At 45.3% G+C, this 27,927-nt stretch overlaps 1 protein-coding gene across 2 annotated transcripts; it reads right to left on the reverse strand.

Moving 5' to 3' along the window:
- Positions 1-310: 310 nt before the first annotated feature.
- Positions 311-27,927, reverse strand: WFS1 (wolframin ER transmembrane glycoprotein). Of its 2 annotated transcripts, none has more exons than XM_044296265.1 (8): positions 27,652-27,927; positions 20,327-20,473; positions 12,001-12,083; positions 9,495-9,639; positions 7,978-8,148; positions 5,810-5,890; positions 3,733-3,878; positions 311-2,806 (listed from the first exon to the last, which is right to left on the reverse strand). In XM_044296265.1, the coding sequence occupies exons 2-8, from the start codon at positions 20,466-20,468 to the stop codon at positions 1,004-1,006; spliced, it is 2,571 nt and encodes an 856-aa protein (XP_044152200.1). In that variant the 5' UTR covers positions 20,469-20,473; positions 27,652-27,927; the 3' UTR covers positions 311-1,003. The 2 variants fall into 2 exon arrangements, with proteins under 2 accessions (XP_044152200.1, XP_044152191.1); XM_044296256.1 differs by having other exon boundaries at positions 27,648-27,925.

Genomic DNA, 27,927 nt, shown 5'->3' on the forward strand with positions numbered 1-27,927 from the left:
CTTCATTTGCAGCTAATTTTTACACTCTGCACTGTATGCTAGCTGTTGCTGGATGTCTTTATGCATCTCACCATTTTTCCATTATATATAGGATAGACTGACTCGACCCTATGAATGAATCCCTGATAGACATCAGCACGAGTATCTATACGGGAATTCCTGTATTGTCCAAGATATTTGAAAAAAAAAAAAAATTGTTGCTGGAAGTTTTTTTTGCAGCAACTGCTCCTCTTTTATATATATTTTATATCTAGTATATGTCTTTTTTTTTTTTTAGCTATGTCTATTATAAGTTTTTTTCCAGAATCAGCTCCTCTTTAGTCCATGTGCAATGTCTGATACTGTGATCCAGTCACATTCACTTGAAAAGGGGTGCGCTGGAAAACCAAAATCATATCCCATGAACAAGTGTGGTGCTGTTCCTAGAAAAAAAAAAAAAAAAAAAAAAAAAACATTCTTCTAAATGCTGGACAACCCCTTGAAACCCAAACAGACCTATAGTTCATTCACACCAGAGTATCACTACATTATGATCTAAAACTATTATTTTGAAACATGATAATATAATACAAGATCAGTCAACAGCAGCTTGCAGACAGTTTGCAAGTAGCAAAAAAAAATTTTACGCTGTATAGAGTATTTTAGTTTGGTGGCAAGACAAAAAAAATGCTTTGTTATATTGCTGAATACGGTAAGTTGTCACTAGCTATTCCAAACAATAGAAGATGTGATTGTCCATACAGTGCAACTAACAAAGCAATGTTAAACAGAACGGTTAAAGGAGCCATTAATAGTGCAAATAAGTGCGATGGTGACCATTCCATGGCCACCAATCAACAAGTGTACATCAATAAGTGAAAGCCTTCGATTGGATGTTCACGATAACGCCTGTTTTTTCTTTGCACTATTTTTTGTTTTACTATGACCTCTTATTTTGTGAACGTATATGACAAGGTGCAGAAGTTAGAGCTCATTCTTTGGTTTTAGTATTTGGATGGCATCATCAAACAGCAGAGAGGAAAGGAGAAAAGAAAAAATCAAAGGCAAATTTCACAGCTGTGTGGACACTGCGTCTCCAGTCTTGCTCTATCTTGACATGTCTGGAGGAAGGAGTCAGTTTGGCTATGCAGTTTAAGCAACTGATAGCTTTCAGCTCGAAGACCGGCCACTTGCTCCCTAGACGTCCTTCTAGGATGGTGCTAAATTCTATCACACTCCCCTGCCGCAAGCCTAACAGCACCGTTTTGAACTCATTGCTGGCTTTCAGGACGATATCTTTCGTCACGTCATCTTCTTCAATAGTCCTGTTCCCACTGTTTAAAGGCATACCGACGGAAATCTCAAATTTGTACCTGTCAAATTTCTTCATATGGCATTCGTGTTTGGATAAGAACTTAAGGCGGCAAAGCTCCTCTTCTTCTATGGTGACGCTCTGAGGATCACAAACTGGGTAGGCTTCTCCATACAAGCACCTCATCCAATCTGCAAGAAAAAGAGGGAGCATGTTCACGGCAGATTCAGCGCTGTTGTCGATATCGGTGACACGGACATACTTGAATCTTCCTGTCCAAGTCACCCTGTGACCTTCCAAGTGGCTGCATATAATTTGGGTCCTTGCCATGTTGGTCTCTTTCCATGCCCTGGGACCACACAGAAAGCTATACTGTTGCCAGGTCAAGGTGGAGTTGTACACTTTCATTCCTTCCGAACGGTAGACATATACCCAACAAAACATGACAATGGCTGTGATCCAAACTAGGATCAGCTTCACAATGGAACTTCTGGTAAGAGATTTAAACATTCCGACGACTGAGTAGTTGGCTTTGGCCCACCAACGAAAACCTACAGGAATTGTGCACAAAACGAGGGTTACCACAATCTTAGTGAATTCTAAAGTCAAAAACCACTTCATGAAATGGACAACACACATGACGGCAATGCCCACCAGAAGAATGGGAAGCGCAAAAAGAAAGAGGAAGTAGCCAATGGATGCACGGATCAGGCCAATGGTGGTAGATTCTCTTAGAATCACGACGGATAGCTCACACCACATGAAGCAAACCATGTACGGGACAAGGTAACAATAGACACCCTTAAAATTCCTCAACTGTGCCATCCTGAAGAATAGGTAAAATAAGTAAATAAAGAATATGCAAGGAACACTGATGTGGAACACGATAAAATGCCCCACTGGCAAAGCGAAGAAGGTTTTGCTAAGTAAATTAATATAGGGCACAGAATCTGGCAACATATTTACAAAGGTGAGAGCTCCGGCAGCAATTTCAGTAATTAAAGCTCTCCGAGTGTAAGGCTCTGCACTTGTGCTCAAACTCAAGTAGCTGGTAATCGTGAAGAAGATGGATATGACTGCCAGCTCTGAACAGGGAATCCAGTGCTTATCTGATATGGGGAACGAGAAGATGACAAAAAATACTGAAATCAAGAAATATAAATAGGGTTCAAGGTGATTCCAACCAAAGTTCACTTCAGCTTGCTCAACATCTAAGTTCGGCTCGAAGCGAAGCAGCAGATCTGTGAGGGCACGAAAGTTCTCCCAAGCTTTACTGTCCTGGAACACCTTGAGGGTGCAAATAACCATAGAAATGAAGGACAAGTAGAAGATAACTAAGGGGATGAAGAAGGCAAAAAAGTCTATGGTGAGGTTACTGATGATGAAGAAAAAGAGGAGTGCATTGATGTGGTGTGTAGGCATAATGGTGGACAGCCAGTGCATTCCAGCCTTGGAAGCCACGTCTATAAGGTATTCCTTAAGTTCCATGATGACGTGTAATGGATACTTAACAATCTGCAGAAACATAAAACAGTGAAAGACATAAATTTCTCTATACCAACAAGTTTCCATCCAAACATAATTTTGACTGCTAGTGCATCATTTCTTACCAGTCTTGGGGTATGAACACTTGGCAACCATATGTGTACTTTATGGCACATAGGGTTTCCTCCAACATTTTTATTACTTAAAGAATTTGTATCTTCTGGAACTTTGATGGCGTATCGCTAGGATATTCCATCAAAGTCAGATAGGTGAGACTCGCATTTATCTCCAGAACAGCCCTCCGAAAGTCAAGGACAGGGTACCGCGCCTGTGCGGCGTGCTCGCCATTCATTTCTTTGAGAATTCTGAAAATAGCCAAGCAGTTCCAAAGAAGCACAGTCACGGCTCCATTACCTTCTATGAAAATGCTGGAGATAGACGAGCCAGCGCTCGTCTGTTTATGGCAGTGCAATAGAAATGAATGGAGGGTGGACACGTATCTCTTGGCTGCTCTCCGCCCAATTGGGGGTCCCGTTCTGGAGATAAGTGCAGGTCCCAGACCCAGGGACCCACACCTGTCTGACACTGGTGGCATATCTTAGCAATATGCCACCAATGTCTCAGATAAGACAACCCCTTTAAAGGGATTTTCCCACAATACAAACTTACTCCTATCCACAGTATCTGATCGGTAGGGGTCCGTACGATAGCAGGGGGTCCCGTTCTGTCGTATGAATGGACAGATCAAGCATACTACTACATTCTCTGTGGGACTGCAAGAGGTAGATGGAGCACAGTGCATGATGAACTCTCCGCTTCATTCATTTGTGGGAGCAGGACTCCTGATTCTCGTCATCGGCAGGGGTCCAACCGCTGGGAACAGCCACTTTCTTTGGAGGAGTTTTAGATCATATAGTGTATTGTAATCCTGAACACTACTCAAGCCTTTGCTTTACCTTTTGTTGGAGGGGCAGTTCCTCTGGGCTCTTTCCTGCAAATTCGTCATCGTCATCATCATGGAGGAATAGGTTTGATGGTACTATCCCCTTAGCATATTTTTTTGTAATTTCCACAAAATCATCTAAGGCAATGTAGCTTTTAGCTGTGAAAAAGTACAAAAGAAAAGTAACGTAAGCATATAGTCATGCTTTATTCCTGTACTGCAAAACTTAAACGTTCAATAAGGCCAACTGTATCATGCCTTCAATGAAGGGTGGTGGACTGAGTATTCGCTTTTTTGGGCCAAAACAAATGCCTTGAAAAACACTACTAAAAACACTAAGCAAGTCATTTCTTAGGCGTTTTGCATTTGAGCTCATATAGTGGCGGTTTTTAATGGCATTTATTGTATGCCTTCCTTTTTTTTTTTTTTTTTTTTTTTACACAGGAAGCTATGTAACCCCACAATACAATGGTACAAAAATGTCATGCAGAAACACAAGTGAAATATGCCAACACACACTGGCACTCACGTTTATGGTCTATACGGAACACTAAGCCATGAGGGGAAACCCACCAGACCCAGAGCATGCTGCGATTTAAAAATACTGACCAAAAAAACAAACCTGAAGGGTGAAAAAACCCATAAACAATGCCTGTTCGTCCTGTGTTTTATATTTCCCATAGACTTCTTTGATCTTTCATTGCTAGGTTTAGTGTTCCAATAAGGAAAAAGGTAATTTCCTGCCATTTTAATGATATCTTGTGACTGTTCATCATTGTGGTATTGACCGTACTTGATTTAATAGTCAGCTGTCTGTTTCGTATTAAAGTCTATAATTCTGTGGCACATGACATCTTCTTCAAATGGTTTTCAATCGCTTTCTGCATTTACTTTCAAATTTTGATTTGAAAAAAAGATACTCATTTTGGGGGTTATTTATTAAGACTGGCGTTTTAGACGCAGTCTGAATAGCCCTTACACATTTTGCTCCTAACTTATGTATATATCTTAGGTGCATCCATAGCCGGCCTAATCTATGCCAGCTCCCCTGCTGCTGTAGATTTAGAAAAAAATGTTACGTCTAAAACAGGTGTAGAAAATTATAAATGGGCCAGCCTGCCCCCTTTTTTATTTATTTTTTTTAGACCTGGTGCGAGTGGGGAAAAGCTGCAGATTCGGCCACAAATCCCCTTTGCGACCAAATCGGCTATAGATATACGGCAAAACCTATACTTTTTTTTAAGAATCCACACAGCACATTTAGCTCCATAGATTATAGCATTATTGGTAAGCATTACAACAAAAAAAAAAAAGAGAAAAGGAAATAAAGAAAGAGAAAGGAAAGAAAGACAAAGGAAAGGAAGAAAGAAAGACAAAGGAAAGAAAGAAAATACAGAAAAGAAAAGACAGAAAGAAAATAAGTCACCGGTGTGGCTCCGGAGCAGATGACAGTTTCGGACATTTCCTAGTAAAGCTAAAATGCCTGACAGAGCTGCTGTGTACATCTGCTTTGTGCGCTAATGAATGGGGGTACTTATTGGAGGAACCCCCAATGTTAAAGGGGTTGTTCGGGTTAGGAGATGAACCTGGACATATCCCTGTTTTCACCCAGGCAGCCCCTCTGACATGAGCATTTCATGCTCCGATGCGCTCTTTTGCCCTGCTCTGAATCGCGCAGGGCAAAGTTTTCTGGAGATCCAGTGATGTACCAGGCTCTCCATGGGTAAAACAAGGCAAGGGCTTCCGACCTTCAGTAAGCACAGTAATGTGAACCGGCACTAATGGGCCTGTAAAGCCTGCCCATCAGAGCCGGTGACATCACCAGCAACACTGCTAGATGGAAGCCTCCGCCTAGCAGTGTGCCATTGTAAACAAATAGCTCTTGCCCTGCGCGGTACAGCGCGGGGCAAGGGAGAGCATCGGAGTGTAGAATGCTCCGATGCTCATATCGGGGGGCTGCCTGGGGGAAAATGGGGATATGTCCAGGTTCATCTCTGAACCTGGATAACCCCTTTAACGTGACATCCAATTTATTTAAACACAAGTCAGGGTGTTGATGACAAGTATGAATACCGAGTGGCGATACTCACATTCACTGCTAACTAAGCGCTCCAGTACCCGGCGCTCCTTCTGGGCAGCTTTTGGGATTGGTCCAGGCTGCTGTTCCCCATCTGTTAAATCAAAGGATTTGAGAAGTCAAGATTTACAATCAAACCGTATACTGTAACATTCATCTGCTCATAGACTTGCACTCAGGAGTTCTTAGGATTAAAGGACTTTTCCAGGACTCAAAATGTGATGCTCTATCCACAGAATAGGTCATCAATATCAGATCAGTAGGTAAGGAGGTCTTACTCCCACCAAGCAGTTGTTTGAATTAGTCGAGGCGGACAGGTGGCCACTGCAGCCTCTTCATTGCTTAACAAACATTGCCGTCCATTGGGATAGGGCTGATCTGTATCTTGGTCATGTGATCGATGGACAAAACATCACAGACATGGGAAGAGATCCCAGCACGCACCCAAGCACCTGAATGGTAGGGGTGCTGGGAGTCCCAACAGAGATTGATCATGAGGATGAAAGCCCCTTTACATGGCTCGATGGAGCAGACAATTGTCAGGAAGGAAACGTTCCTTCCCAGCAATCTCCTGCATGTTAGTGGAGGATACCTCTGCTATTGCATGCTGCGATCTCCTCCACATTACAGGGCACAAAGATTGCTAATACCGTCGCTCGTCCCCATACAGAATCATTGTTTGCCGTTTAGACACTATGATCTGCTGCCGGCAAATGATAATTTAGGTGTCCACATGAAAGAGCCAATTACTTGATGAACAAGTGTTTCGCTGGGTAACCGGTGGCACCTTTACACCGGCAGATTATCGCTAACAAGGGAAAATGATCCAATGTCCCATGTCAGTGAGTGGTGAAAGTATGTGAACCTTTGCTTTCAGTATGTGACCCCTTATGTAGAAATAACTTCAACTTAAAGTTTCCGGTAATTGTTGATAAATTCTGCACATCGGCTTGGAGGAATTGTTGCGGGGTCTCCTCCCATGAACTGCTCATTTCAGGTCCTTCCACATTTCTATTGAATTAAGATCAGGACTTGGTTGTTCCAAATCTTCACCTTTAGGCTAGGTTCACACCTGAGCGTTTTACAGCGCGTTCCTACACGCTGTAAAACGCTCAAAAGGCAAAAACCAATGATTCCCTATGGGCATGGTTCTCACCTGAGCGTTTTACAGCGCGTACGAACACGCTGTAAAACGCCCTACGCCCCAAGAAGTACAGGAGCTTCTTTGGGGCGTATTGTCACGCGTAACACCTCTGTTTTTCATTGTGGTCAATAGCAAGAACGCGCGTACGACGCGCGTTTCCAAAATGCAAAAACGTCCCAAAATACGCCTCAATAACGCCCGATAAAAACGCCTGTAAACAGCGCTTTCGAATGCGCTCAGGTGTGAACCCAGCCTTATTCTTCCTTAACCATTCTTTGGTAGAACGACTTGTGTGCTTAGGGTCCTTGTCTTGCAGCATGACCGACAATCTCTTGAGATTCAGCTGAAGGACAGATGTCCTGACATTTTCCTTTAGAATTTGCTGGTATAATTCAGAATTCATTGTTCCATCAATAATGACAAACTCTCCTGGTCCAGATACAGCAAAACATGACACTACCGCCAGAAAAATGCCAAAAGTTGGCCACTTTCTGTTAGTAAATTACCCCCATTGTTCCTAAAGCTTTCTGGCTTGTCCAGATGATCATTAGCAAATGTTCTTTTTGGAAAGCAGTGGCTTTCTCGTTGCAATCCTGTCAAGCACACCATTGTTGTTCAGTGTCCTGCTGATGTTGGACTCCTGAACATTATTGTGAGAAAGGCCTTTAGTTGCTTAGAGGTTATCATAGGTTCCTTTGTAACCTTGAGAATTCTTACACGCCTTGCTCTTGGCGTGTTTGTTAGGCTACTTTCACACTGGCGTTTTGGCTTTCCGTTTGCGAGATCCGATCAGGGCTCTCACAAGCGGTCCAAAACAGATCAGTTTTGTCCTAATGCATTCTGAATGGAAAAGGATCCGCTCAGAATGCATCAGTTTGACTCCGATCAGTCACCATTCCAATCTGGACGCGCCTGCCTGCAGCGTTTTGCTGTCCACCTGACTGAAGCGGAGCCAAACGGATCCATCCTGGCAGACAATGCAAGTCAATAGGGACGGACCAGTTTTCACAAAATATTAAATGCGGCTCTTTACAAACCTTCAGCATTAACCTGGCTGACGTTCTCCAGCAGTTCAGACACAGGAAGCTGCTTCTTCTTCTTGGGGTTGAGCCTCCAGTACATCACCAGCGCAGCCTTCCTCACGGCCCTCTCCAGATCAGTCTCTGACGAGAGTGTCTTCACCTCGCTCTCATTCTCATTTGTGATTCCTGAAATATAAGCAGAGGACAGGAGAAGATTACTACAATGGGCCTACAAATAGCAAAGACATGTTCCGCTTCTACAGTAATACATAACTTATTGCAGTCTGTATCATGCATATGCTGACATGGAAAGATTCCCGTCATTTTGGTATGGTCCCACTTATGAAAGGAGCAATTACGACCATATAGCTAAATATATACTGTATACAGTGAATGACAAAAAATTAAAAAATTAAAAAAAAAAAACACCCAGATAAAGGTATTGGATTGCTGAAAAAACATAGCATTCATTTTTGTATCAGATATGTAAATAATTACAGGTGTGACATTGGGTCCCGACACAACCAGGTGAAAAAATGCTTCCCCACTGCCCTATAAAAAGGCTCTCAGTGGCTACTTTTGGGTAGTGTACCCCTTGGTGAGAGACCGATGACTGCTAGACATGCCTCTGATGCACTCGAAGACACTACGCCCAGTTGACAGACGCATCATTGGACTGAAAGAAGCAGGATAGTCATTTCAACGAATTGTCCGCCATCTGATCAAGCTGTTAGGAAGTGTCGGGAGCAGTGGTTACGTGAAGGCATGTACATACGGTGAACAGACTCCAGACAGATCATCAGTAGAGGATCATTTGACCCACCAACAAGCATAGGTAGCTCCCACAGTTTTCTTGTTCACCATCCGGACACAGTCGGTACCTTCATTACACACCCGTCTCTGCTCAGACCATTTACACGTGCTTAGCAGAAGACAATTTGGAGTCATGGCGTACATTACGTGTCCTGCCACTAACCACAAGCCACTGTCACCTTCATCTGCAGTGGTGTTGTAAATGAGAAACAGACTGCTATGGACTGGAACCGTATTGGCTTTAGCTAATAATCTAACTTCTTCTTGGGATCCCACAACTGTCCAGTTCAAGTATGGAGGCCTCAAGGTGGGCGCTTCCATCCAGCTTTTGCGGTGGAGCAACAAAATGCTCCCAGTGCAGGATCTACAGGCCAGCTGCAACATCTGTGGGCAAATGTGCCACAGTATACCATACAGAACCTGTATGCCTCCATACCCAAACATATCTCATCCTGTATCCAGGCTAGAGGAGGCCCAACAGGATTCTAGAGCCTCTTCTCTATTGTAGAGTTTTCCCCAATAAACGTATCCTTTCCTCTAATATTGTAATCACTTACATCTATCGTCGTTACAGTCACACATAGAACATTTCATTCCAACAACAACTTCTTAGAACATTAATTTCTTGTGTCAAGGAGTGTATAGTATATATTACACATGCACACACAGAATTAGAAGGGAGGAATTCAGAAGAGCTCAGACCGCCGTGTAAGCGTCACCTCTTCTATCTGCCAAACATCTCCGCAGAAGCTTCACCGCGTCCCTTCGACCTTGCTTGGCGGCTTGGATCAGCCAGTTGACTGCAGCACAGCTGTTCACTTCCTCATCCTGCTCTTCAGCAAGTTTTAAGTAGTATTTTCCTACCTGCAATAAAAGTGAAAATTAACTTGATAAAACAGCAAAAAAAAAAAAGGGAATTAAGATCCCACGGGGATTGTAACACCTCTATGTAGATAACACAGGATCCACCATTCCCAATAGGCGATATCACAGACCTATAGTCACTCACGACCATGTCCATTCTGCAGTCCGCAAAAAAAGCATGCAGTCTGTGTGCTGCCCACAGTTTTTTATTTTTGGTGGACACGTTGACTTCAATGAGTCCGTAGTCCGCATTTTGCAGATAAATTATTTTTGCTTGATCAGTGTGCCCTCAGCGTCTGTATGTCCATGTCCTCTACCTGATGGCAGAATGCAGACCACAGATCCATTGAACAGGTCCGTAAAAATGTGGATGCAACACACGCGGACGGCAAAATACATGTGCTCGTGTGCATGAGGCTTAAGGGTAAAAGGATGTGTGCTAAACTAATGGTTACTCCTGGGATTATTGTTTCTTTCTTAGGTAGAGCACTTTAAAGGGTCCAGATCTAAGGTGTGCATACTCAAGGGCAGGCCATATGGCTGCTAGGAGGCCCTCAGAGGTTGGTCCCATAAGTGAAAAGAACCTGTGCATGCAGAGGAACGGTCAGCTAACAAGTGGGTGGATGGGTCCAAGGATGATGGAAAGAGGGAAATTAACAGCAGGCCATATTGTCCTAGGTGGAATGACCTGGCACCATAAAGAAGGGCCATTTTGATATTTACTTAGAGAAGAGGGGGAAGCCTCAATTTGTAGCATTTGTAGGTATCTCTGAATATACTGTAGGTCTGTGTCGGCAAGTTATTTATTTCATGTTTAAAGAATTTTATACCTAAATGACGGTTATAACTTATTCCCTCCTCAGTGAGGCAAATGTGACTTACAACATATGAAAAAGAATAAAAGGAAGTGGTGAGGGGAACTGGAGAAGGTTACAGACCTGCTGTGTGGCATTAACAAGGCATGCTGGTATGCGTCACCAGAGACGAGGACAACTGGCACATACTCATATTAAATGGGTCTGTATATACACACAGAATAGGTTACATCAGAAAACTACCTATTGTTGAAATCACAGTTTTATGTTAAACATATTTTATAGAATTTTTGAGGTCATTACGTCACCATATTTATAAAAAACAAAACAAAACAAAAAAAAGATATAAACCGGAATTTTCCCACTGGCCAAATGGTGCAATAATAGGTCATGATTGCCTGTTCTGTACTGGTGACTTTTCAGTAGCCATTACCATTATCACCACAGGCAGAAATACAATGACAAGTAACACCTCTATGTAGGATACACCATCCCCACTAGGTGATATCACAGCTTATCTTTTCCCTCCTGACCTCTGCACAGGTCACAAAGCATGCCTAGAAAACTCTCCCTTAGAAGTCAATGAGGTCCTGTCCTGTCCATTTTTTTTTTTTTTTTTAAATATAGATAAAAAAAACTTACCAAGAATCCAAAAAAAATATGTTTAACGTAAAATTAGGTCTGAAACGATTACTCGATTTAATCGAGTAATTCGACCCCAAAAAAATTGTCGATGGCAATTTTTTGCATCGAGGATTCGTTTGTGTCATGTGACCACGGAACGGGAGTTAAGCACTTGCTATTTCTTACCGCTCCGTGGTAACCCGCCAGCCCACACCGCACTTTCTTCCCGACACATTGTCAGGTCATAGTGCACGTAAGCGCGCACTATGACCCGACGCTGTGTAACGTCAGTGCAGCGTGCAGAAAAGAAGATGGAGGAGCTGTGGAGCGGTGCCCCAACAGGTAAGTACTGTTGCTGGGGACATGGCTGAGGGGGAGATGGTGGCACTGTAGGGCAGTTGGGGGCGCAAGCTGGTGCCAGTTGGTGGCACTGGGGGAAGGGTAGAAAAGGGAGCCGATGGTCCATTCACACAGCCGTATCCGTTTTGCAGTGCACCATACACAAACACTGGGCGTGTGCCTCCTGCATTTTGCAGTCCTGCACAATCCACCCTCTGACCAATGCCTGTTATTGTCTGCAAGAATAGGACGTTCTATCTTTTTTGCGGAGTCACGGAATGGACACGGTTTTCTGTCTGCATTTTTTGCGGCCCCATTGAAATTAAGGGGTCCGCATACGATCCGCATTTTTGCAGACCGGGAATACAGTCGTGTGAAGGTGTACCACTTCATGCTGCTGATTGTACAATGTAAGAAGCAATTCCGGGTGAGCACGAGGACACGTTCTGCCTCCAGGCGGTGTGCGCCAGGATTCCCATGTCATGTGCAGGGCAGAGGTGTGGGACTGGCAGCGCTCATGTGATGAATCATTCTGGGAGGTACCACGGCCTCCTGTTATTATAGTCCCACGTGCTTCTGTTACCTCGCTCTGGGCCTTGGCTTCCCCGGCCCTGGCTTTTTCCAGCAGTTCCTGAAAAGTCGCTTCCTCATCCTCGTCCATGGTTTCTGCAAGAAAAGAAAATGTATTTCTGTTTTATTTCATTTGATTTTACTGTTGCTTTTGCTATGTCAGAAGTGAGAAAAACTACCATGATATTGCCCTGCTGACGGGGTGAATACATGACGTGCCCACATACAAGCTGACCTCGGAGATGGCTCAGGTCAAGCAGGACGGTCCCAGCCTTAGTGCCCCCTTCCGTCCGATGTTGTAAAGTACAGCTAATGTCAGCATAACTTTCCTTCATAAATAAGATGCGGGCATGTTCTGGTTTTATTGGTCACTGTGGGACAAGATGGCACTATATGGCTGTACATAAATAGAAAATAGGCCAGCACTACTATTATTGTAGCAATTCCAATACGTGGTGGTGCCTGCAGCGTTAAATCCTGGTCCTAGGATTCCCGTAGTAGACAATATAGAATAAGCCACGGCACTCCAGAGGGATTCCAATCAATTTCTTTATTACACCTTGTGTAGCAACGTTTCAACCTAATGGTCTTTATCAAGCTTGATAAAGACCATTAGGTTGAAACGTTGCTACACAAGGTGTAATAAAGAAATTGATTGGAATCCCTCTGGAGTGCCGTGGCTTATTCTATATTGTCTACTATATGGCTGTATACAGGTATAGAATGCCTGAAAGCTGCGCTGTGATTGGTTACTATCGGCAACCACACCAAGTTCCGTTTTCCTTTAACCCCTTAGTGACCACCCATACGTGTTTTTACGGCGGTCACTAAGGGGCCTTAGGCTGGGCCGCCGCGTTTTTACGGCGGCCCGGTCTAAGCGCTGCACGGATCCCCCATGCAGCGGGGAGCACGGACCCAGCTCTCACATGAGAGCCGGGACCCTGCTCTAACAGCTTGGACCGGCAGAAGTGCCGATCCGGGCTGTTTAACCCTTTACATGCCGGGCGCAATGGCGCCCGCTGCATGTAAAGTGGTGACAGAGGGAGCGGACTCCCTCTGTCTCCCATCAGCACCCCAAAAATAAGATTGCGGGGTGCTGATGTGTTGGGAAGCTTACCTCACTTCCGATCAGGGCCCCGAGCCTGTCTTTAGTTCTCTCCAGCAGGCTGTGCCTCTCTAGCGCAGCCTACTGGTCAAGGTTTGAATAGCATTGCTATTGAAATGTAATGCCTTATAGAGATAATGCATTACATTTTAAAAGCAATCAAAATACTGTATATTATAGTCCCCTTGTAGGACTTTTAGGTAGTAAATAAAAAATAAAAATAAAAAAAATGTATTAAATAAAATAAAAAAATATGCTTTTTTTCCATTGAAAAGACGCTTTTCAATGAAAAAAATTGCAAAAAGAAATTATCCCCCATATGTTTGGTATTGCCGCGTCCGTAACGACCCGGACTACATAAATATTACATAAATTATCCCCTATGGTGAACGCCGTAAAAAAAAAAAAAAAAAAAAAGACAGAATTTCTAATTTATTCTTAGTTTCCACCGAAAAAAACGTAATAACAAGCGATCAAAAAGCGCCATTTACTCCAAAATGATACCAATGAAAAATACAAGTTGTCCCTCAAAAATCAAGCCCTCACACAACTCCATAGAAAAAGAAAAAAAAAAAAAAAAAAAAGTTATGGGTCTTGTGAAGTGGCAATGCAAAATCATTTTTTTGGTTAATAAAAGGGGTTTTATTGGGAAAAAAAAGTTGTAAAACGTAAAAAAAATTATAAGTATTTAGTATCACTGTAATCGTACTGAGAATAAAGATATTATGTTATTTGTACCGAAAAATGAACACCGTAAATTTTATAATGTAAAAACGCAGTGGCAGTATTGCTTTTTTCCACCATCTCCCTCCCAGAAAGAGTTAATAAAAGTTAATCAGAAAGTTATGTGTACCCCAAAATGGTGCCATTAAAAACTACAACTTGTCCCGTAAAAAACAAGCCCTCATAAAGCTATATAGACGAAAAAATAAAAAAGTTATAGCTCTTGGAACGAGACCATGAAAAAAGGAAGAAAAACGCTTGGTCATAAAGGCCCAAACAGGCTTGGTCACTAAGGGGTTAATAAATCTGCCAGTAGGCGTCGCCTGCACTAGATACATGTGAACTGTCACCTGGGAACTACAATATTCATGGGATGTGGTCAGCATGAAAATATTTTACACTACTGGGCCCTTTCCACCTTCAGCAGGTCTCCTGACCATTCAGAGCTTAGGGACTATTGGCATGCACTCCGTGTGCCGCCATATGGCATCTCTTCAATTTGGCATCGGATGGAGCCATGATTTTATGTCTAAGTTATAAGGGATCCAATACAAAAACCTCTGTATGTTTCCATATGACCGCAGAAGCATATGGCGGTACAGTAAGGGCCCGTAGACTGCCATGGGTGCCGGATCATGCTAAGAATTTTGTTTATTCGTTTATTTTTACTTGCAAATTTTTTTCACTGTCACTTCTCCCGACTAGAGTTGCACCAGGTATCGAAGTGTCGATACCCAATCGATACTTTTAGACCCGGATCGATACGATAACGGGTCCTAGTATCTGTTAGAAAACATGGCACACAGCGCTCTCAGCAGCACAGGGGAGAAGGAAGCAGTCGTTGTCACCGCCCCCCATGCCGCTGTCACCAATGGGAGTTTAGTACTGCGGAGGAGGGGAGGGACTGTGGCCACTGCGCCACCAATTAATATAATTAACACATTAAATGTAGGCAGCGTTAATTGCCGGGGATCACAGCGCCATGTCATAGCGGTATCACATACCTGGCACCGGCTGCCTACACTTAAAGGGGTTCTGCACTTTGTTTAAACTGATGATCGATCCTCTGGATAGATCATCAGCTTCTGATCGGCGGGGGTCCAACACCCGGGACCCCCGCCGATCAGCTGTTTGAGAAGGCAAAGGTGCTCCTTCTTACTGTTTACCGCTGGCCGAGTGATGTCACGACTAGTATCACTGGCCTGGGCGGGGCTAAGCTCTGTTCACTTGAAATGGAGAACCCCTTTAAATTAATGTGTTAATTGTATTCATTGGTGGCGCAGTGTGCCCCTCCAATCCCAATATTATAAAGTACAATTATTGGTGGCGCAGTGCGCCCCCCACGCCCCCCAGTATTAGAACTATTACAATCATTGGTGGAGCAGTGGCCACGGGCACCCCCCCCCACCCCCCCTCCCTCATTGTTATATGTATTGGTGGCTATTAGGGGTGAGGGCAGATTATAGTTCAGGGGTCAGCAAGGTTTGGCATTCCAGCTGCTCTGAAACTACAACTCCCAGCATGGACACTTGCTCAGATGTTCTTGTAACTCCCATAGAAGTGAATGCAGGATTCTGGGAGTTGTAGTTCCAGAACAGCTGGAGTACTGGATCCCTGCTATAGCTGCATGTGACGGCACTAGTTATTGCAGGCATTTTTTTGGACAATATTGACCAATCACACATTTATCACCTTTAGGGCTCATTCAGATGGTTGTAAGTGTTTTGCGGTCTGCAAATTGCGAATCCGATAAACAGATACCTCCCGTGCGTGTTCCAAAATTTACAGACATTACATGGCCGGCACTATGATAGAAAATGCCTATTCTTGTCCGCAATCGCGGACAAGAAGACGACATGCTCCATCTTTTTTGCGGGGTCGCAAACTACGGATGCGGACACACATCTTAGGTGGCGTGTCCCTTTGAGGACCCGCCCAGGAGAAGATAAAGCTTGGCTTCTTTCATTTTCCAGGCTGATAAAAGCGAGGAGTCTGGATGCAGACCCTTCTTATCAGACAGCTCTTCTATTCCTGTGTGAACACTGCCCCAGGCTCCTCGCTGTATCTAATCTCCGAGCAGGCGTCCATGCAAATATTCACTTATGTGCATGCCGAACGGCTTACTCATTCTCTGTGGTTATATCCTTTTAAGTCGGGCATGAAAGAATTTCCAGGGAGCACATTCTGCCTGCTTTTCAGCTACATGTTTTCCTACTGCCCAGCCTGTGTCAGTCTTCACTGTAAGTCTGGCATTCTATTCATCAATCAGGTCCATCGGCGGTATAGGTGCCCTGCACAAACTGGCATGTCTCAAAATGATCGGGGTGGGGGGGCACTTTAATTCATTAGGAACCACAAATGTACAGGGCAGAGCTTTCTAAAAGACAGGTGGCGGTTCACCATCTCCATCCACTTCCTGCAGGCTCCAATGAAGGATTGAAAGCAGAGGCGGAAGAAAAGTGTGAAATATACCGGGATGTAACACATGTGTCTGCTATTGTGTAACACTGTGTGGTGAAGCAAAAAACAAAAAAAAGTGTAGAAAAATCCACCAAACATAACTCTAATATCCCCTCCTCCCATGTCAGCTGAGATATGAGGCGCTGTATGTACGGCCATGCTGGATAGCAGCAGTAGTGTTCTATGTGCCTGTATGCGACGCATGGAGAGAACATGTCTTAAAGGGCATCTGTACCTATGACACTGGCTGACCTGGTACATGTGCGCTTGGCACCTGGGAATGCACAAGGCCCCTTGCAGACGAGCGTGTCCGGATGCGTCCCGGTGCATTGCAGCAAACCCGCGCGAGTAGGTACGCAGTTTTGACTGCGATTGCGTTCCGTTTTTATCGCGCGGGTGCAATGCGATCCATCACCATGGTGATGGATCATGTGACGGACCATGTGATGAGCGTAGTGATGTCATCAAAAGTCCTATTCCTCACAGAACAAGACAGAAGAGAAGCTGGGCTGCGCGAACAAGTGGATTAAGGCGAGTTAAATATTTATTTTTTTAACCCCTCCAGCCCTATTGTACTATGCATTCTGTATTCAGAATGCTATTATTTTCCCTTATAACCATGTTATAAGGGAAAATAATAATGATCGGGTCCCCATCCCGATCATCATTTAGCAATCGCGCGTAAAAATCGTACCGCAGCCGCACTTGCGATTTTCACGCAACCCCATTCATTTCTATGGGGCATGCGTTACGTGAAAAACGCACAAAGAGGAGCATGCTGCGATTTTCACGCAACGCACAAGTGATGCGTGAAAATCACCGCTCATGTGCACAGCCCCATAGAATGAATGGGTCAGGATTCAGTGCGGGTGCAATGCGTTTACCTCACACATTGCACCCGCGCGGAAATCTCGCCCGTGTGAAAGGGGCCTAAATATAATCTGGCTGTTGGCATTCCCCCTTGTCAATAGGACGTGCCCCTACACAGTTTGACACTGACATCACTGATCAAAAAGTGCTAGGGTAAGTAGGCACACACCCCTTTTTACAAGGACAATGTTTTAAAACCCAATTGTCAATTGTTTCATACATTTTTTGGAGGAATAACTGAGGAACTGTGCAAAGTTGTCCCAAGATTAGCTGCTCCAGCATTGTTCTCTGATGGGAAAAACAGACAGACGTGTCAGGAGAGTTCTCTGGGTTTTCCAGGACCTGTCCTTAAGATATCAGATTGGTGGGGGTCCGACTCCCGAGTCGATCACCTCTTTGAAGGGGCTGCAGTGCTTGGGCCACAAACAGCTGGTACATAGAAATTAAACAAAAGGTATAAGGTGGCCGGGAATCTCCAGATGTTTCCACCGGATGTCGTCATCGGCCGCAGTATAAACAATGCTAAGTCTCACAAAAGCCCCAACATGTCCAGGATTATCTCCGTCTAGGAGGGGAGGACTCCGCAGAGCATTCCTCCAGGCACTGTTTACATCTGCAGTGCCATAAATCTGTCCATAATAGCATCTCTGCCATCGGTTTCTGCACCGGGTGGACAAATATTTATTCTGTAACTTACCGACCAGCCCGGAGCCGCTCCTAAACCTGATCCGACCACCAGCAGCTGCCGGGGAAAGAGCAATTTCATTCTTTAGTACAATGCCACAGATTGTGTAAGTGCAGCAGATGAAGCAGAGCTGAATCGGTCACATACTTTGTAGTGATAGCACCATGATCTATCACAGTCCTATAAAAAATTACTAACAGCAGAATGTACCAAATGATAAACTTTAAAGGGGTCCTCCAGCTTTCTATAGCTTTAAAGGGTAACTGTCATATTTATTTTATGTGCTAGTTTATTAGAGCTAGGCATGAATACCTGAGTTAGTCTGTCAATGATTGTCAAAATCTCTGTAACTACTTTCATTAATGTCCTCTGTCCCTTTCCACTGCTCCCTTAAAAGACCATTGCTAGGGCTTTTCTGTCTTCCCTTTAGTATAAACAGAAGACAGAGGTGCGGTCCTTCACACTGCCTGTCTGTATTAGGCTTCAGAGTGAGGAGGCGTGTCTCTCGGTAATCCAATCTGATTGGCTGGCAGGGAGCTGCTCGCTACAGCAAGCGTGTATGGGAAGTGAGGGAAAGCAGTTTTGGCCTCAAAACTGGCAGAGGAGCCATCTTGAGAAGGTCCTCATATTGTAAATGTTTAAACAGCCGTAACTAAGGGAAAAACTCAAGGAAAACAATGGTATGTGAAGAAACTAAAGATTGCTTTATGCATAAAGCTGCTGCAGCAGTAACATATGCTAAAATTGAACTTTTTGATGAAAACATGACAGTTACTCTTTAAATTCTCCTCCCTCCTCACTGGACCAGTCATGAAAACTTATCTGGTCCCTATTGCTCGGTTCCAGCTCCTTGACACGTTCTCCACGTGTAAACTTCCAGTATGGACAGAAGTGACATGCGCCACTGCTGCCAATAACTGGACTCAGCAGGGACGTACCTCTTAGGCTCAATTCACACGTCCGCAATTTCGTTCCGCAATTTGCGGAACGGAATTGCGGACCCATTCATTGCTATGGGGCAGCACGATGTGCTGCCCGGACACGGAACTGCGGACCTGCACTTCCGGGTCCGCAATTCCGTTCCCGAAAAAAATAGAACATGTCCTATTCTTGTCCGCAATTGCGGACAAGAATAGGCATATTCTATAGTGCCAGCAACGTGCGGTCCGCAAAATGCGGAACGCACATTGCCGCTTTCCGTGTTTTGCGACTCCGTGGATCCGCAAAACACGTGTGAATGGAGCCTTAGGGGGCAAGTCACTGCTGCAGCAGCATACATGAATGGCGGAAGTCTACATGCCCTGGACTGAAGGAGCCAGAACTGAGCAGCAGGAGCAGGGAGGTATGCTTAACTCCACAGGTCTGGTGGGAAGAGCGGAGAATTAAAAACGCTATTAAACCATGCATACTGCCTGGTAAGGTTGATCCTGCTGACATCCCAAGGACAGTTTATCAAGGATAAAGTCTGGGAAAACCAAGAGAATTCTGACACATCTTAGTAAAAAAAAAAAAAAAAAAAAACTTGCTGGAGCATCTCTTCTTGGAACAACTTTGTGCCATACCTCAGTTATTCCTCCAGGAAATGTATGAAACAATTGACAACTGGGTTTTAAAACATTCGCCTTGTGAAAGGGCTGTCTTGTGAAAAATCAGTTATGGCATTCCTAAGGAGAGAAAAAAAAAAAAAAGAAAAAAAACAGACCTATTCTTTACGCAAATTAGGGCTTCTGTGTACAGAGGGACGTGGCCTAGTCCCCCAGTGCACTTCAGCTCCTCAGCTTTCCAGTTTCGGTCACGCTCCCTCAGTGCAGTCAAATGTCTAGTTTGAATAAAAAATAAAGTATTTTCTCAGAGGGTCAGCCTTACCTACCTGGTTTAAAAGGGTTGATCCTGCTGACAGGTATCTGATCAATGTGAACCCAGGGGGGTCATCAGCAGAATGAATGGGCTGGGGCTCTTTCGCATGTTTACAGGGGGCCATCCATATAAACACCAGTTGCCTGATGCTGCAGCTCAGCGCCATTCAAGTGAACAGGACAAAGCAGCAGTACCAGACTTGGCCACACTGGAATTTACAGCGCTGTGGTGCCGTATGGCACATAGACTTGTTTTCAACCACGCGGGCAGACGAGGCGTATGGTTTCAATGTTCTCCATCTTACAGGCTAGATCCACCTTTACACTAATTTAATTTTCATTGCTTCAAAAATAAATCAAAAAGTCATGTCATTTAAAAAAAAGTTTGTTTTTCTCCTATGCAGACCTATGTGATGTTAACAGACTACAAACTGAACCTGTCGGTCATACCCTCATCCATCTGTCCCATCCGACCGCAGGATCAGACTACACAGGGTTTGTTTGTATTCTGTTACCATGGTTACGCACAACTCTTCGTAACAGCTGTAAACACAAACCGGAAGGACTTTTTTTTTTTTTTTTTTTTTTTTTAGATGAACTTTGTGAAGACTCAGACGAACACAACATTGCATGACAGTACCTGGCACAGCGGCAAACACCCTGGGGGATCCGGGATTGGAGGGTCCTGATCTTTGGTTGTCCTCATTGCTGTCTGCAGAGGTCGCAGCGTTGAGCTGTGATCTGCCAAGAAGGTGCGGAGCGGCTGCCGGGTCCGAGTCCATGGTTTCTGTAAAGAATGCACATCAAGTCACATCACAGCCTTTCCCAAGCTACACCCCGGGTACTTACAGAACTATTCCAAAAATGTGTGCAGCCGCTGATAAACCGTGCACCGTGTCGACACTGCTAGAACTAGCAGCATAAATCCAGGAGGCCATGTTACCCATAGCAACCAATCACAGCACGGCGCTCATTTTACCTGAGCAAGTAACAAAATGAAAGCTGCTCTATCATTGGTTGCGATAGACCAGTGTTCTTGTCAGATAGATTTATCAATGCCACAGAAGGGCACCATATTTGTGCAATACTTTTTCCACAACGCACCACTTGGCAGGATAAGTAGGCATGGCTTAATGGGAGGAGACATGGCCTCCAATAGCCTGACCAATTTTAGGGGCAGCATTTTGGCCCGGACAGCCGTGTTGAAGTTTCTCTGAAAACCCGTAGGCAGCCACGTCCTTTCTCTCTCCCATTTATTTCAATGGGAGGTAGCGCTGAGGATCGCAGAGAGGCGGACATGTCCCTTCTTGGCGCGGCTTTAAAAGGGGTTGTCTCACTTCAGCAGATAGCATTTATCATGTATAGGAGGTTAATACAAGCCACTTCCTAATGCAATTGTCCATGTCGCTTCCTTTGCTGGCTGGATTCATTTTTCCATCACATTATACACTGCTCGTTTCCATGGTTACAACCACCCAGCAATCCAGCAGCGGTGGCCGTGCTTGTACATTATAGGAAAAAGTACCGGCCTCTCTAGGAAAAAGTACCGGCCTCTCTGGTGGCCAGGACTGTGGGAGCACATATAAGCTAGTGTTTTTTCCTATAGTGTGAAAGCACGACCATCACTGCTGGATTGCAGGGTGGTCGTAACCATGGAAACGAGCAGTGTATAATGTGATGGAAAAATAAATCAAGCCAGCAAAGGAAGCAATATGGACAATCACAATACATTAGTAAGTGCCTTGTATTTACTTACTCTACATGATAAATACCACTTGCTGAAGTGAGACAACCCCTTTCAGCTGCCACTCCGCGATCCCCAGCGCTGCCTCCCATTTGAAATGAATGAGAGATAGAAACCACGCGTCCACCGATTTCAACGTGGGTGTCCATGCCAAAGCTCCATAGCAAAGAAGCAGAGTGAACATACCCATACTACAATTTACACCAGAAAGTAGCATGAATTAGGATTTCAGTTTCCGTTGCATGGACAGCCAGAAGATGCACCAAATTTATTATGAGGCCTATGTCTCTGATATGAAAAGCCAGTCTTAGTAAATCTGCCCCTATGTGTTCTCTATGGAGGGGTTCTAGTAGAAGATCAGGCCTGAGCTGCCGAAAAGAAAAGTCACTACAGTAAAATTACATTAGTGAGATGTGAGCCATGGGGATGCAGGTTCTAAAACATTCTGGATAAGGCCTCATTTACACAACCGTAAGGTCAGTTTTGCAGACCACATTACACGGCACCGGCCGTATGAACTCCTTACTGCGGTGCTGACCCAGTGACTTGAATGGGTCCACGATCACAAGATACGGCAAAAGGTAGGACATGTCCTATCTTTTGCGGTGCAGAGGCACGGACCCAGAGGTCCATGGAAGCTCTTCAGAGCGTTTCCGCAGGCTGCCGATCAGTGCCTCGGTTCCACAAATGATAGAACACCTCCTATCTTTTGCCTTATCTTGCGGATAGTGGACCCATTTAGGTAAACGGGTCCGCATCGCAGCATGGAGTTCACACTGCCACTGCCTGTGTAATGCTGTTTGCGGTCGGCAACACGGGCACGGCGGACATATGGTCGTATGAATAGGGTCTTATTGGGCGGTTATAAAAAATTAGAAATTAAAACTACTTGGAACGGTATGTTCAAGGACAGATTTTCCACATGGATTATATCACGTAGATGGATTAGCCCCATTGAATTAATCTAAGGACCCTTGCACACGACCGTATCCATTTTGTGGTCCGCAAATCGTGGATCTGCAAAATACGGACGCGGCCCATGTGCATCCCGCGATTTTCGCAGGACAAACTGTAAAAAGACCAAAACCAACAATAGGACAGGTTCTATAATTTGCGGCCTGGCCACGAGGATATGGACAGCATGCAGATCACGTCCACGTGCTGCATTTTTTGGGCGGACCCATAGAAACGAAAGGGTCTGCGTGTGATCTCTAAAAAAAAAATGCGCATTGGACACAGACTAAAAATACAGTCGTGGGTATGAGGCCTTACTTACACATCAGGGATTTCCATCAGTGATTGTGAGCCAAAACCAGGAGTGGAGCCTCCACACAGATAAAACTAAAAAAAGTACACTTATTTTTTTTACTGGGCTCTGCAGGATACAAGAACGCGGTGTGCTGCGTTTTTGTATCTTTTTTTCTCTAACGTATACGTCAAACGGAGGCACAAAACGTGACGTGAACCCTGTTCTGTGTTTTTGACCCCATCTGCATACTTACCAACGTTTCAGTTGGTAAAATCGGGCCATATAAAGCCCTGTCCCCTGGGAACGCCCCAACGCCACGTGGGAACACCCACTTGTAGGTGGGGTTCTTGATAGCACCACTCATTTTTGGCTCAGGACAGCGCAAATTTGCCAGGACTGTCTCGGAAAATTAGGGACATTTGCCAATTATGGACCTGGTTTTGACTCAATCACTGACCAAACACTGGGGGAGATTTATCAAAGTGATGTAAAGTACAACTGGCTTAGTTGCCCATAGCAACCAATCAGATTCCACCTTTCATTTTTCACAGCTCCTTTGGAAAATGAAAGGTGGAATCTGATTGGATGCTATGGGAAACTAAGGGTACTTTCACACTTGCGTTTTTCTTTTCCGGCATAGAGTTCCGTCACAGGGGCTCTATACCGGAAAAGAACAGATCAGGCATACCCCATGCATTCTGAATAGAGAGTAATCCGTTCAGTTTGCATCAGGATGTCTTCAGTTCAGTCGTTTTGACTGATCAGGCAAAAGAGAAAACCGTAGCATGCTACGGTTTTCTCTCCGGCGAAAAAAACTGAAGACATGCCTGAACGCCGGATCTGGCATTTTTTTCCATAGGAATGTATTAGCGCCGGATCCGGCATTCAGAATACCGGAATGCCGGATCCGTCGTTCCGGCATGCGCAGATCGGTGAAAATGAGAAAAATGTACAAGACGGATCCGTCGGTCCGCATGACAAGCGGAGAGACGGATCCGTCTTTGCAATGCATTTGTGAGACGGATCCGCATCCGGATCCGTCTCACAAATGCTTTCAGTCAGCAGCAGATCAGCGGATCCGGCGGCCAGTTCCGACGACAGAACTGCCCGCCGGATCACACTGCCGCAAGTGTGAAAGTAGCCTAAGCCAGTTTTATAAATCTCCTCCACTGACTGTGTGAATAAAGCCTAATTCGCATACAGCTCGGCCTAAGGCCTCGTTCACATTTTCGTCTTTCACCAATATGTTAAAAATCAATGGATGTTTGTTCACAGTGGGTCAGTGAAAAAAAATAAAAAACACATCACAGAGACAGGCACTACACTTTTGTCCGTGATGTAGACCAAACATTCCCATTGAAGTCTATGGGTCTGTACAAAACCACGGACACAACATGGACAGCATCCGTGTTTGGTCCGTTTTTCACTGACCACTGGTAGGAGATGCTCTGGAAATTAACGCTGCGATTTTCCGTTTTTGCAGCTTGCAGTGTTATTCTGTCTGTGATGGGGACGCAACCAAACGGAACGGAATGCATTCTGGTGCACTCCGTTTCGTTCAGTTCCGTTTTGTCCCCATTGACAATGAATGAGGACAAAACGGAAGCATTTTCTTCTGCTATTGAGATCCTATGGCTGATTTCAATAGCGGAATTGAAAACACTGGTGTGAAAGTAGCCTAAGCGAATATGAACCTGTCATACTGAAAAACAACCACCAGAGGTCAGACTAAAAACAATAAGCCGAGGCCAAGTCATCAACGTCTGTGCGACTTTTAATAAATAGTCGGCAAAAGAAAGACAGCCGAGTGAAATACGCCCAAAACAGGCGATCTTCATACATGTGCTCTATTATCGCTCAATTACCAATAAGAATGTGGCCATGACCTTTTAGTAATTTAGTAAGAAAGTCTATTAGATGACAGGCAGAAAGCGAAAGTAAGAAGTAGGACGCACACAGCTAGACAGTTAACCCTTTGTGACAGAACGGCTGAATATTTTTAATAAACATCAATTGAAAAAAATAAATTTTTAGCCCAAAAGGGGTTTGCAATCATAAAAATAATTTCCCCCGGAAGGTGTACACAGCCTTTAATCTTCAGCTGTGGAATACGGATGACACACGGAGGGCAAAAACGGACAGATTCACGGATGAAACGTGGACGTCAAAGGGACACAGAAATGTGAACGAGGCCTAAAGGGTACAGTCTCCACAGCGGCAAAATACCCACTAAAAATGGTACGTATTTCCACTGATTTCACCATTTCAAAGGATGAGCCATAAGAAGACGCTCCAGAATTATGACTTGGGGAACGCAGGTAGTCACTAAAACAGACATGTCCTCCTTCAAGGGGTCGTCTCACTCCGTACAGCACTGCAGTATATGGGGGCGATATAGAAATAATTGCTTGCTGAAGTGGATTCTCCTGCACCGAGACCCGGCTCTAGCTGAGGATGAAGCCCTCCCTGCGCATGGCCAGCCAGATGTCACCGGACAGGCTCCGCCGGCAAACGGAACTACCAGGTCAGCAAAACATTTTACAGACCCCATTAAAATTCCACAACAAGGCGCAGGCTCAGCACTCACCGTACGTCTCCACCGGAGTAAACAGGGAGAAGGGTGGGTCCCTGAGATCACACTGAACTGGATCCGACAACTCAGCTCGTCACTACATCGTGGGAAAAATCTGCATTACTACAGATTCCAACCCCTGGGGCTATAAAGGGTGCAGTGTCTACAAGCAGTTCAGTGACAAACAACTCTGCTACACCAATAACTCCCCAACATCCAGTAAACAATCTGCTCTTAACCTGGGATCAATAATACCTCAAGGGGTATTCCGATTATACCAAGTGCCTAAGGGCTCATGCACACAAAGGTATTTTATTTCTGCGTCGGTTCCGTATGCAGTCCGCAAAAAAACGGAACCATTCATTTCAATGGGTCCGCAAAAAAAAAAAAAAAAACTGAAGTTACTCCGTGTGCAATCCGTTTCCATAGAACATGTCCTATAAGGCTCCATTCACACATCCGCAATTCCATTCCGCATTTTGCGGAATTGTAGACCCATACATTTCTATGGGGCCGCACGACGTGCGGCCCGGATCCGGAATTGCGCACCCGCAAGATCTATAATGCCGCCCCTATATGCCAGGCCCCTTGTACTTACCTCGCTCCCCGACACCTGCATCGCTTCTCATACCTGCAATGCTAGGGAGGCTCGTCCCCGTCGCAGCCTGCTATTGTCTGACACCCCCCCCACGCCGGATGTTTTTATCTGCGTAACTGGGAGATGCAGCAGAGGCCGAGGCGGTATGAGAAGCGACGCGAGTGAGGTAAGTACAACCTCTGTGAGGGGCCCGGGCACATGGGGGAACATTATAGACCATGGATAACCTCTTTAAAGGGGTTGTCCAGGTTCAGAGCTGAACCTGGACATCCCTCCATTTTCACCCCGGCAGCCCCCCTGACATGAGCATCGGAGCAGTTCATGCTCCGATGCTCTCCTTTGCCCTGCGCTAAATCGCGCAGGGCAAAGGCATTTTTCTGAGTTCCGGTGACGTACCGGGCTCTCTATGGGGCTGACAGGAACCCCGGTAACGTCACCGGCACTGATGGGCGGGATTTGGCTCTGCCCTAGCCAGTAAAACGGCTAGGGCAGAGCTAAAGCCCGCCCCTCAGAGCCGGTGACGTCACCGAACACACTGCTGGGCGGAAGTTACCGCCTGGCAGTGTGTTATTGTAAACACAAGAGCCTGTGCCCTGTGCAATCTAGCGCAGGGCACAGGAGCGCATCGGAGCATGAGATGCTCCGATGCCAGGCTCAGGAGGGCTGCCGGGGTGAAAATAAAGGTATGTCCGGGTTCAGCTCTGAACCCGGACAACCCCTTTAATACAAGGCACTTACTAATGTACTGTTATTAACCAAATTGCTTCCTTCGCTGGCTGGATTCATTTTTCCATCACATTATACTCTGCTCATTCCCATGGTTATGACCACCCTGCAATCTATCGGTGGGGGTCGTGCTTGCACACTATAGGAAAAAGCACCAGCCTACATGCACTCCCACAGCCTTGGCCACCAGAGAGGCCGACACTTTTCCCCATAGTGTGCAAGCACGACCACCGCTGATGGATTACAGGGTGGTCGTAACCATAGAAACAAGCAGAGTATAATGTGATGGAAAAATGAATCCAGCCAGCAAAGGAGGCAATATGGATAACAACAATACATTAGTAAATGCCTTGTATTAAAGGGGTTATCCAAGGTCTATAATGCCCCCCCCCCCCCCCCCCCCCTTGTGCCCAGGCCCCTCAATTTCAGGGAAAACTCAATTCACCGCAAAGTCGAATTTCCTCATGGTTTGTGGTAACGAATCGATTTTCCCTAAAAATGGTTACAGAATAAAAAATATTTACACACTTACCTCATCCATTTGAGCACGAAGAGCCAGCCGCCGCCATCTTGATTGAAAAACCAGTGCGAAATTCCGTGCGTGGCGATGACATCACGGGCTGCACAAGATTTCACGCTGGATCAAGATGGTGGCAGACGGCTCTTCGCGCTCAAACGGATGAGGTAAGTAGGGTTTTATTTGATTTTTTTATTATACACTTTAATATTAACCTCAGATGCCGCGATTGGCAATAAACGGGGTGCAATGACGAGAGGCGGTGCAATCGCCGTTTCCGGTCAGTGCACCCACTACTTACAAAGAAAAGCGCTTTGCGACAAAGTAATAAGTCACAAAGTAAAAATTTTTTGGTAAAATTCTGCAAAGCAGCCAAAAAACTTTGCTCATTACTAGTGGTCATCCATCTCCTAGCCCTCATTGCAGGACAAGACAGGAGCCTGGGAAAGCTGGGTACTTACCGGCAGGAGACCTCTGCCCAACAAATGCCCCTAATTCTAGGACATGGCAAAGTAAAGCTCAGTCCATGCCCCAGGGACGTGGCACACACATTACCTGCCTGTCAGCAGCAGACGGGCCCCGGGCGTCCTCCCTGCAGCCTCAGCGCTCCTCACACGCCCGCATCACTTCCACCTTCTACTTTGCAGCCGCACACCCTCAGCTGCCTGCACTGTCCAGGCTGACTAATCAACCGCCAGCGGGATGACTCATAAGGAGCAGCTGCGGCTCCGTGCGGCGTTCGATTGCTTGGGTCTGCCCCGGCCAACATGCTGAATACAGGGCGTTCTAAATAAAGAACGTAGTGCGTTACCGGCCTGTGTTATTCCACCCGCCG

This window comes from Bufo gargarizans, chromosome 1, assembly GCF_014858855.1.
Source record: "Bufo gargarizans isolate SCDJY-AF-19 chromosome 1, ASM1485885v1, whole genome shotgun sequence".
In the NCBI taxonomy this organism is placed as follows: domain Eukaryota; kingdom Metazoa; phylum Chordata; class Amphibia; order Anura; family Bufonidae; genus Bufo; species Bufo gargarizans.

Excerpts from the sequence above, each read along its gene's own strand:
- WFS1 (XM_044296265.1), bottom strand. The coding sequence starts at position 20,468 with ATGGACTCGGACCCGGCAGCCGCTCCGCACCTTCTTGGCAGATCACAG. Across the intron at positions 9,640-12,000 it reads AAGCCAAGGCCCAGAGCGAG|GTAGGAAAATACTACTTAAA; the intron begins GTAACAGAAGCA and ends CTTTTATTGCAG. Across the intron at positions 3,879-5,809 it reads GCGCTTAGTTAGCAGTGAAT|CTAAAAGCTACATTGCCTTA; the intron begins GTGAGTATCGCC and ends ACTTTTTCACAG.